The 11282-nt window shown below is 36.6% G+C and overlaps 1 protein-coding gene across 1 annotated transcript; it reads right to left on the bottom strand.

Annotated features, from left to right (window-relative positions):
• Positions 1-427: 427 nt before the first annotated feature.
• LOC112869068 (sulfotransferase 1C4-like) lies at positions 428-10762 on the bottom strand. Its single transcript, XM_025932133.2, has 7 exons — positions 10395-10762; positions 7653-7778; positions 6725-6822; positions 6318-6444; positions 6006-6100; positions 2717-2897; positions 428-1766 (listed from the first exon to the last, which is right to left on the bottom strand). The coding sequence occupies exons 1-7, from the start codon at positions 10561-10563 to the stop codon at positions 1651-1653; spliced, it is 912 nt and encodes a 303-aa protein (XP_025787918.1). The 5' UTR covers positions 10564-10762; the 3' UTR covers positions 428-1650.
• Positions 10763-11282: the final 520 nt, after the last annotated feature.

Here is an 11282-nt window from a genome sequence, read left to right as displayed (position 1 = left end):
TTCAAAGGATTGTTATAAAAATAAAATGTCTTATCCAATACAACTTTTCTGGATGATAGAAATATTTTCTAATGTCCAAGTAATAGCTACTAGGTATGTGTGGCTAGTGAGCATTTGAAACTTAACTGGTGGAAATGAGGAACTAGATTTTATCTATTTTTAATTAATTTAAATAGGCACTTGTAGCTAGTATATTGGACAGCAGTTAAAGATGATAACTTTTATAGGTACTACTTAAAATATAAATTTAGGTACTACTATCTAAAAAGTTAGCTGTTTTGAATTTCCTTGACAGACATATTCTTTCAGTTACTTATTTTCGTGCTTGTCCTATTTTGTTTGATGCAATGAAGTATATAGCAATGTTTCTATCTTGGAAAAAAAATAAATAAGTGAAAATTTTAATAAGCACAAGAAAGACAATATATACATATAAGAGATGTAATATACTTTAATCTTAATCACAAAAGAATTATACTAAGTGTAGAGAACTTCAGAAGAACAAATGATCTCTTCAGTTTTCAGTATTTGCAGAAGGAATGAACCACTTGCCCTGGTTATTGAAGCATGTTATATGTTTTGGATAGGTAGAATATGTTTTCAGATAGAGGCGTGGTGAAAATAAAACTAGTAGGGTAGGAACCTGTAAGATATCAGGGCTCAGTGAGTAGCTAATTTGCTGAAGTAAGGAGATGGTTTAGAAGATGAAATTAAGCTAGAAAAGTGGTTTGGAAGATGAGATTAACCATATCATATGTTTATAGCTGCCTATGAATTGATGGTTAAAAAGCATGGGATTTATCTTTCAGCCTCTGTAAATTCAGCGTCATTGAAGTATTATTTAGAGCTAAGGAAAAATACAATCACAATCCTGTTTTAGGAAAGTAACCCTAATAGATTTGCGAGGAAGAGAGAAATTAGTTAGGAAGCTTACACTAGTATGGGTAAAAGGTTTCTGAACCAGAAGGGTGGCTATAGAAATGAGACTTCATACAAGAAAAACTGAGATATTGTTGGTGGATTAGCATATGATTATGGATTCACTGGAAGGAGGCAAATCAAGATATGACTCCAAGACTGAATCATAGCACTGGCTGAGGTGAGAGAGAGAGAGAGTTAAGTATATAGGATGTGGTAATTGATAGGGATAGATGTATTATAGAAAGAACACTGAAGTGAATTGGAAAGTTTCATGGGGAAACAGAGTTACACGATGGTTACTTGGCTACCAATTACTTTCTGGGAGAAATAGTCACTATCTACATACTTTAGTGCTGTGTTGAGAAGTTAGTCTGAAAGAACACTTACTCTGAAAATTTTAGTGTTTTCTTATATAAGGAATGAAGAATTTTTAATGTTAACAAACACATGATCTGTAGAAAACTTAAACATAATGATAATTAGCAATGATGCCAGGATTTTAACCAGTGATGATTGAACCTCATTCCTTCCACACTGCCATTCTCCTCCCACTCTCCACCTTGTCCCCAATCTCTGTTAGCTTTATCCCCACTTTTTTACAGTGAACAAAAGCAAACACAATAAACAACTAGTCTGAGAACCTAATCCAATATTATGTGATCTGAGCAACAAAATTTAATTATTACCCAATAAATTAGGAATAAACTAAAAAAATTTTTGTTTTCTTTTTTATGAGAATTGGAAGTGGAAAGTTAGACTGGAATCAGCCATTTTCTTCTTGTAGTCTTCATCAAATCTCTCATTCTGAGCCACAGTAAAGTGATTTTTCCAGTCTCCAACTGTCCCTGAAACAGTCATGTGGGAGAGAGTCAATTTGTATTTCTCTATTTTCCTGTTTCTGTGTGAATATTTCTGTTCTACCTTCCTGGGAAGCAATATTGAACAAAACATTTCTGTTGCTAACCTGTCAATTTCATTCTGAAGGGAAGAAGAATTTCTTATCTGATCTGGTAACAGGAGAGCCCATTACCCACTGAGTCACATTAATGGGGGAAATGAAACTACAATAATTAAAACAGCAGGCATGGGGGGATTTCTTGTCTTTTTCTCCTGTCCTCTTTGCACGTCAAAGTGTGGTAGGTGCTTATGTCTATAGCTTTCATTGTATAGACCTACCAGGAAGGGCTTGTATGTGAGAGAATTCAAGGTATAGTTCTGAGGAAAAAAACAAAAAAAAAAATCCCCCAAATTCTCCAAATGCAACTCCTGTTACCTTTTCACAGATTGCCTTTTCCCCCTGTAGTGATTACCATCATCTATTATCCTGTGTATTCTTCTTGCTTATTTTATTTGTGGCTAGAATATAATGTTCATGAGGGGAGACAATTTTGTGGTTTTTTTCACTGCTCTAGACATTACCTAGAACAGTGCCAGACACATAGTAGCCACTCAGTAAGTATTTTGGAATGAATTAAATCTAACTGATAGCATAAAACCCTTGTAAATACATTATAAAATGGATTCTTTGCCTTATCTCATTTAATTCTGTGTGTTTTCACCTTATCAGTAAGATCTCTGAAGAGTTGGTGGGGGGGAAAGGGGTGGGATTTAGACACCACACCTTACTCTTCAATTATCTGAACATTGTTTTCATTTCATTTGTGGTTTCCTAAGAATCCCAGAATCATTTGTTATAGAGCTTTTTTTTTCTCAGCCACAGGAAAGAAAATTCCCCCAAGGCTGTGAAAGGTTGCACAACACTTTTAAGATTATGATCAAAAGAAAATATAAAAACCTTTTCTCATGAATGGAGAAACAGAGTGGTTCATGATTTCAGTAGGAATTGATGAATAGTTTGCCATTGAATTCTGCTTCATAACATCAAATGAAGTGTGATGGAGAATTTTATCTAGAACTTCATGATCTAGGTTTTTTCCAATAAATTCTGCCAGCTTCTGAATTTCCTGCTTTGGATTCTATGATGAGAGTTGAAAGAAAAGTGAAGATTTGATATAAAACAATTGGTTTAATAAGAATACTGAAATGAATTAATAACAATAATCAGTAACATGCCATGAGATAAAATTAAAAAATCTTATATCACAAATGCTCAACTATCCATAAATGACTCATTTTAACATGATGGTCCATAATATTCTCTTTTTTATTAACTGGAATTATTAAGCTTTTCTTGCTCTAACATAGGAGCAAAAACTGAAGTGTTAGTGAAACATTCAGCGTACAGTGACATGCAGTGCAGGGAGAGCGTTTCACTAAGAGTTATGCCCAAGTGTCCCATGCAAGTCAGTTATCGCGGGGGGTGGGGATCTTGGTCAATTAAATATCCAACAAAGAGAGTCCATAGACTGGTGATAAGAGCAAAGGTATTGTGGAAGCATAGGGTAAGACAATTTAAAGAGGCTGTCTGCTGTTTCATTGATAGAAATGTCCCCAGGCCATTTCAGTGGTGGAAGTAAGTGGTGGCAGGAGAATGGGAGAGGACTATTTTGCACCCATGAAGTGCCCAAGAGACACCCATGACTAGTAACTCTACTACCCAGCATGTCCAGATGTTTATGTGCTCCTGAGAGTTCCAATGTTTCCTCATCAGAGGGACACACCACCCTAGGGAGCTGTGGCCGTGGGAAGTCCCTATCTCTAGGAGGAGTGGTAAGGGAAAGAAAGTAGAAAGGCACAGCCTGACATCTGTGTCTTCTGCTTTAAAAGCTTGGATGTCAAAAGTGCTTAATTAATTGGCTTCACATAGACTAGGAATCCCCAATGTTTATACCAGCACTATCAACAATAGCCAAATTATGGAAAGAGCCCAAGTGTCCATCGACTGATGAATGGATAAAGAAGATATGGAATATATATACAATGGAATACTACTCAGTAATCAAAAAGAATGAAATCTTGCCATTTGCAACAATGTGGATGGAACTAGAATGTATTATGCTAAGAGAATAAGTCAGAGAAAGATAAAAATCATATGATTTCACTCATGTGGAATTTAAGAAACAACAGATGAACATAGGGGAAGGGAAGGGAAAATGAGATAAAAACAGAGAGGGACGCAAACCATAAAAGACTCTTAAACACAGAGAACAAACTGAGGGTTGCTGATGCGGTGTTGGGTGGGGAGATGGACTAAATGTGTGATGGGCATTAAGGAGGGCACTTGTTGGTATGAGCACTGGGTGTTATATGTAAGTGATGAATCACTAAATTCTGTTCCTGAAACCATTATTAGTTTATGTTAACTAACTTGGATTTAAATAATATTTTTTAAAAAGAGGAAAAAAAAAAAAGAAAAGCTAAGAGAAATTACACCAGAAAAAAAAAAAAGAGTGCAGAGAATATTGAGCTTTGAGTGACTAGTTAGGGGACATTCCAGAACATGATCACAGAAATATTTAAAAGGGCTCTAGGGATTCTAAGGTTAGACTACCCGTTCAATAAAGTTTCTTCCTGGCATCATAATACATTAGGATATACCCCATTAAAAGGGCATCATTCCTGATGATATATTCTTATTTTTACCCTATAATGATACATTTGATATCATGTGGACAAGCATCACCTACATGGAGTTTTCCTACTCTGTGTTTAACAGCAGAGTATTCCTTCCTTCTATGGCTTCCTCAGTTTGTCATATCTATTCATGAAAGAGCAAACATTTCCCTTATACGATTCCCTGCCATAATATTTCTTAACTGAATATCTAACGTAGAATTCTGTAGATAACTCTCTGCACTAAAATAGGGCGCATATCTGACCTTTTCTGTTTGAAGAAACTGTAGAGTGGAATCTAAACAACAACCACCAAACTTATAGATACAGAGAACAGATTGATGTTGCCAGAGATAGAGAGTAGGATGGGCAAATGGATGAAGGGAGACAAAAGTTACAAACTTCTAGTTATAAAATAAGTCCTGGGTATGTAATGTGTAGCATGGTGACTATAGTTAATAATACAATGTTGTCTATTTGAAAGTTGCCAAGAAAATAGATCTTAAAAATTCTTATCACAAGAAAAAAATTCTCTAACTATCTGTGGTGATATATGTTAATTGGACTTATTGTGGTGCTCATGTCAAAACATATACAAATATTAAATCATGTTGTACACCTGAAAATAATATAATGTTAATTGTCTATTGTATCTTGACTAAAAAAATAGAAAAATTATTCTGTTTTGCTCTTTTGATATTCTGTAGAAACAGCTAGATGAGACCCAGTAGTGACTGAACCCAGGAGACATACATCTAAGCTAATGTGCCCACAAATCCCCCAGGCATTTTTTAACGCATCTTATAAGGTGCACATTCTGACTTAGTAGGCTTGATGTGGGGTCTGAGAGCCCCATGCAGCTAGTCTGTGAAACACCTTTTGAGTAGCAAGGCTTTCAGTGATAATTGAAGAACAGAGACTCTAATTTTCATAGATCCCTGTATTTAGTTAAGTCATAGATAGTATTGGGTATATTATAATTTATAGTAAACTCCCATGAACCTCATCTTATTTAGTCCTCACAGTAGATCTTGGAAGAGTATATATTACTATCTAGTGTTTGCATTTAGGGAAACTAAGTAAATCTCTAAGATGTTAAGTGTCCTTACCAAGAATAATTGCCAGTAGGTAAAGCCACAATTTGAATTAAAGAATTTTGAATCTAAATCATTAGTATTTTCCATTACACCCTAAATTCTTAACCCATTTCTCGAAATTATGATGTTTCTCAAGTACTAATGAAAAAACACAAAATGTGCTAGGAAATGTTTTCCTTTCTAAACGGAATTTTAAAATAGATATGAAAGAGGAAAATAAAGGTATCGCTTGCATTTTGCCTATATGGAAACAGTGTACCATACCCCAGAGCACCAGGAAATTGTAGATGAAACTATGTGATACATAAACTCCTGATATCCCATGTGTTCTTTGATTCATGGACAGCAGTAACCGATGAAATGCAGCATTTTCTATTCCCTGTTTCAATCTATGAGTCCCCAGTAGGGTCCATACATTATGACTTAAATGTCTTATGGTCCATTGGGAACATTTTATATGGCACTGCCCCTCACCTTCTTCAGGTCCTCATAGAAGAGGTAGACAATGCGGTGTTGATCTTTGGCTTTCCACCATCCTTTCACATGGTCATGCCATGATCCCCAACACACTGCAAGGAGGGATGAAAAACAGGGTAATGAATCACAGAAACCCAACAAACAAATATTCCACTGAAAGGAGATTTCCTAAAGAGAGGGAGAGTATCATACTGATGATTTCTTCACAGTAAAGCAGGCAGAGGCCCAGATATTCTAAGGAAATGATTTTTTCTTTTTAGAGTGTTTGAGAATTTTGAGACAGAAAAGAAACAAACTGAATTCTCTTACCTTTCCCAGCCAGAAAACTCTCAAAATACTCTTCCCAGGTTCCTGGAGCAGGAAGAGCTTTATTCATTCTTTGGAAATGGTAATAAGACACCATATTGTCCTTTGGATTTCTTGCTACATAGATTATCTAGGAAAGTAGCAAAAATAGGATTAGACTTATATTTGGTTATTGTTCATACAAATTATGTTCAAGTGGGTACATTCCATACAGATGAGATTTTCTGATGCTGCATTCTTATGATTTTGACTTTTGTGGGACTTGAAAAAGACTCAAATCAATTTGCATATTTATTATTGTGAAGAGATGGACTCTTTCTTCTTTAACAAGTGAAGTGTCTTAAGAGGAAATTAAAGACCACTCTAGGGTTGTTTTAAGGAGTAAATTGTAAATTCCTTTTGGTTTTTACCTTACAGTTTTTCTCTAGGAAGGATGGTGGCAGCAATTGGATGGGAAGATGTGTTTTCAGGGTCCGTGGTGAGGGCATTTGCTTAGCTTGTTCCAAACCTGCAAAATTGATTTTTGATCACTCACCACAATTTTTTTTTCTATTTGCTTCAACATCTTACTGCTTCCATTATTACTACTTTAGGAACAGTTGAACAATTCAAGGCAACTATGAGAGCACTGTAACAGTAGATCTCATATGAGATAATATGTGTAGCTTATGAATGATTTTTTATTTATTTTTTATTTTTTTTTAATTTTTTTTTTCAACGTTTATTTATTTTTGGGACAGAGAGAGACAGAGCATGAACGGGGGAGGGGCAGAGAGAGAGGGAGACACAGAATCGGAAACAGGCTCCAGGCTCCGAGCCATCAGCCCAGAGCCCGACGCGGGGCTCGAACTCACGGACCGTGAGATCTTGACCTGGCTGAAGTCGGATGCTTAACCGACTGCGCCACCCAGGCGCCCCATGAATGATTTTTTCAAGCTAAAACAGTCTTTAGCCATAACAAACAAGAAACCAAACAAATAAGAACCTAAAAGATTCAAACCCTTCCATGATGAAATTATGTCACTTGGGCTCAACTTTGTGGAATACAATTAATTTCTAATGGAGAATAAAAACTTGTGTATAATCAGTAACTCCATTAGAAAATGTCTGGAGTTTAGCAACGGCCAGACACAGTTAAAAAAATACAGTCACATAATTCATTAGTAATGCTTGAATGCCTAGAATTTAATTTTTTTCTAGTTTTTCAAAGTGGTTGTATTAATTCTTATGTCTTTTCTATGATTTTTTTTTTTCAGCTTGAATGCCTGTGAATGTGATAGTAAAAAATCCTAAGTGTATATTTAGGATCATAGTCAAGTGTTGCTATTCCATACTCACCAGATCTCATGGATGGGACTATCCATTCGATGAAAGGAAATCGTATGTAAGTAGGTGCTCGTTGACTTTTGTCAACATCACCTTCATTTTGTATTAAGTCCACTATCTCCTGAGTCCATGTTGTTCCTTATTCCACATGTAAGATGAAGATGCACAGACATTTAGCATACTACATTTCTTAAAGATTTTTTTACATTTATTTATTTTTGAGAGACAGGGAGAGACAGAACACAAGTAGGGGAAGGGCAGTGAGAGGGAGACACAGGATCTGAAGCAGGATCCAGGCTCTGAACTGTCAGCACAGAGCCCGATGTGGGGTTCGAACTCACAAACTGGGCTGGATATTGATCATTGGTACTTAGTATCCATTTTCACCCATTTCTTAATTTTCCCCTTATCTCAGGGACTGAAATGCTAAAAAGTGCATTATCTAGACTTCTTTGCCACTAAGATTCTGAATATTATTTAGATTCCCCTGATGAAATGCATTGAAACGTTGAAGAGAGATAGAGGTCATTCTTCCCGAAAGGTAGCTTCAACAGATAGAAATTTTGCAGAGGCCATACCACATTTTGCTGCCCAGTGTCTCAAATGCAAGAAGCCACTGGAAGAAGGGCCCTTTGTCTCCCAGGCCCAGTTAGTTTCTGTGTGCTGTCTGATTCTGACTGATACAGTGCCTACCAACTAAATCTTCGTCCTTTGATGAAGAGCTGTTGTACTAGACATTCTGACAAATCCATGTCAGGAAGATGAACAATTTGAGAATGGTTCTCTGAATCCTGAATCTGGGCTAATCTTCCTATTTTCTCTGAAATCAGATCTCATTATAGACTCCTTTCCTCATACTGTCAATTTAGTGCTTTTAGCTCTACAGGAAGGGCATAGGTTAGGAAACAATGAAAAAAATGAAAAAAATTACATTTTATATCGTAGATGAGTTGGTCTCTAATATTTTCTGGCACCAACTCTTTTATTACAGGATAAAAGAACAATATTTCTTCAGCTATCTAGTCAAAGAAAGTTAGAGCTATTTGTACTGGTTTTAGGTGGTCACTCTGAATTTATAGCCATGGGCCAGCTAAAAATGGGGCAGGTTCACATGTTGCTAGGGGTTTGGAGATGAGTGGAATTTCTCAATACATCCTCTAGAGGTCAGTGATTTTATAATATATTTTTTCTCTTGGCTCATTCACAGAGTATTTATTACTCTTTTAAAAATTTAGGTAAGCCATATTTTTCATCCATGCTTGTTCATTCTTCCCTCCAATAAATTTAGCCTTTATTAATGGATAAGGTTTTAGTGATGATTAAATATTACATTAGCTGGCAAGCATATTATTTATTTAGTGTGTTATTTGGATTGTTGAAGCCCCATTAATCCTAACCCATGAAAACCTTAAATAAACCAAATCTTGCTGCTCACATTTGGGAGGCGGAGAAAGATTAACTATTAAACATTATGCTGAAATGATGATCAAGTAGAGTTGTGGACAAAATTAAGACTATGACATGTGATTCTTACCAGTGAATTCTTTTACATTCACAAACTTAGGAAAGTTTAATCCTGAACAGGCTCACGATGAGTAAGATTAGAAAATTAGGAGTCTAAGGCTCTCATCTGCTGGTAGTCTTTTATTAGGATCATTAGATATAAAGACTCAAGAGAGGTTTGAACATAAAATCTCAGAAAATGCTTAGGTTTAGATTTTTTGGTGTGTGTGTGTGTGTGTGTGTGTGTGTGTGTGCATGTGTGTGTGTGAAAGAGGGGTTATTGACAGGTAACTTGATTTTTAAAGAGCAAATGTACATGCAATCTGGCTGTGAATTAAATAGTGTATTTTTACTATGTATGTAATATGCACAAAAATCTGTAGAGAACTATTTCTCCCTGCTCATCCTAAAATTTTTATGATACAGTGGCTGGGCTCAAGTATTCTTACTTTTATAGCAACTTCTGTTAAACTAATTACTGAAACAAGGAAGTAGGTTCACAACATGCCATGATGGAAGATGGAAATCAAAACAGTAGTTCTCAGACCCTGAACTGAGAGAATTTTGAGGGCTTCTGGGGGCTGCTGAGGTGAAATCAGCATTGCAGGACCAAAGCTCCCATAACTCTTCCCCAAATTAGCCTTGGGATCCCCTTTTTTAGTTTACACACACAAAGAAGTTTTTTTGTTTTGTTTTGTTTTTTTCTTTTTTTTAACAGGATCTGCAGTAAAGGCCTGCATTGGGAACAAACAAATCAATAAATCTAGCCCTTTAGTTCTCAGCTCTTTCATTCACTCTTTACTGGGGAAGTAAAAAAAATGTACATCAGGGGCACCTGGGTGGCTCAGTGGGTTAAGTGTCTGACTTTGGCTTAGGTCATGATTTCGTCATTCGTGAGTTTGAGCCCCACATCAGGCTCTGTGCTGACAGCACAGAGCCTGGAGCCTGCTTCAGATTCTGTGTCTTCCTCTCTTTCTGCGCCTCCCCTGCTCACACTCAGTCTCTGTCTCACTCTCAAAAAAAAAAAAAAAATTAAAAAAATATGTACATCATAGGAAGAATTAAATTCTTAAAATTTGTACATCATTTTAATATTTTTTTCTGTAGTTTCAGTTTCCACAAGATATATATCTTAGCCATATCACTCCGTCCAGTAAACAATTTCCCACTCCTTTATTTCATTATTAATGTACTTTCCCCACTTACCTTCCTAACTCTCTTCTTCACCTTTCCCTCTCCCCTACCCCCTACCTGCTTTAGGATAGGTGGCAATAAGCAGATCATCAGACTTGGCTTGGAAGTTCCAGATCTGGTCCCAGATGTTACAGGTAGGTATGGGTTGCATTATCCCCTTCACATAGTCGACAGGTATGCGCTCTTTTCCATCAAATTTAAAATCCTCCATTTTACTCAAGGCCATTAGTATCAGAAATCAGAGTAATGTACCAGATAAAATGTTACTGCTCAGACAGCACAAAGCTGCATTCTTGTTATTGTACAGGCAATGCAAGACTCAGACTGCAAGTTCTACCTGGACAACCTGGGGATGGTTGGCAATTAATGTGCAAACCAGCTACAGGCCTGCTAGCCCCAGTTCCAGGAAACAGGGCACTACTGTTTAGGCCTTTGTACGCAGGCCTTTTCTTAATGAGCTCCAGCCCTCCTCCCATCCAGGCTCTGACGTAATGCCAGAGGCCCTCCCAGATCCTGGCTGCTGTGTCATGTTCAAGTTCAGTCCTGTTCTTCTGTGTCAGTTTAACAAGAGTTAGTGCCATGTTGTTTATGTTTCTCTTATTTGTGTTCATAAAATAATTCACATTCATTTGTTGTCTCTTCTGTGAATGTTAAGCTAATTAAAAAGTTGCAGGAAATTTGCTCACAGAACGGAGGTAGCGAATGGAGGTAGCAACATAGAATAACTTCCCTGAAAGGCTGAAGGGAAATTTCTGTGGGCTGTTGGCAAGAAGGTCCTAGATTTGCATCTCCCAGCACAAATACCTGGAAGGGTCAGTGTTGTTATTTTTAAGAGTAAAATAAAATATGCTCTATTAGAAAAGGTTCTCTTCATTTTGTAGGCTATACAGTGTTAGTATCAGAATATGCACGTCTCATTTAAAGCAAAAGAGATGCAGAAAACTC

Source organism: Puma concolor, chromosome A3, assembly GCF_028749965.1.
Source record: "Puma concolor isolate L17-30 chromosome A3, mPumCon1.1.hap2, whole genome shotgun sequence".
In the NCBI taxonomy this organism is placed as follows: Eukaryota; Metazoa; Chordata; class Mammalia; order Carnivora; family Felidae; genus Puma; species Puma concolor.
Note: the sequence above shows the minus strand (reverse complement) of the source record. Positions and strands in the feature narration are given on the sequence as shown.

What these genes read in the sequence shown, in the direction of transcription:
- LOC112869068 (XM_025932133.2), bottom strand. Translation starts at nt 10,563, where the DNA reads ATGGCCTTGAGTAAAATGGAGGATTTTAAATTTGATGGAAAAGAGCGC. An exon ending in TCCTAGAGAAAAACTGTAAG is followed by an intron (nt 6,445 to 6,724) that starts GTAAAAACCAAA and finishes CTACTTTCCTAG; the next exon opens with ATAATCTATGTAGCAAGAAA. An exon ending in TCTATGAGGACCTGAAGAAG is followed by an intron (nt 2,898 to 6,005) that starts GTGAGGGGCAGT and finishes CTCTCATCATAG; the next exon opens with AATCCAAAGCAGGAAATTCA.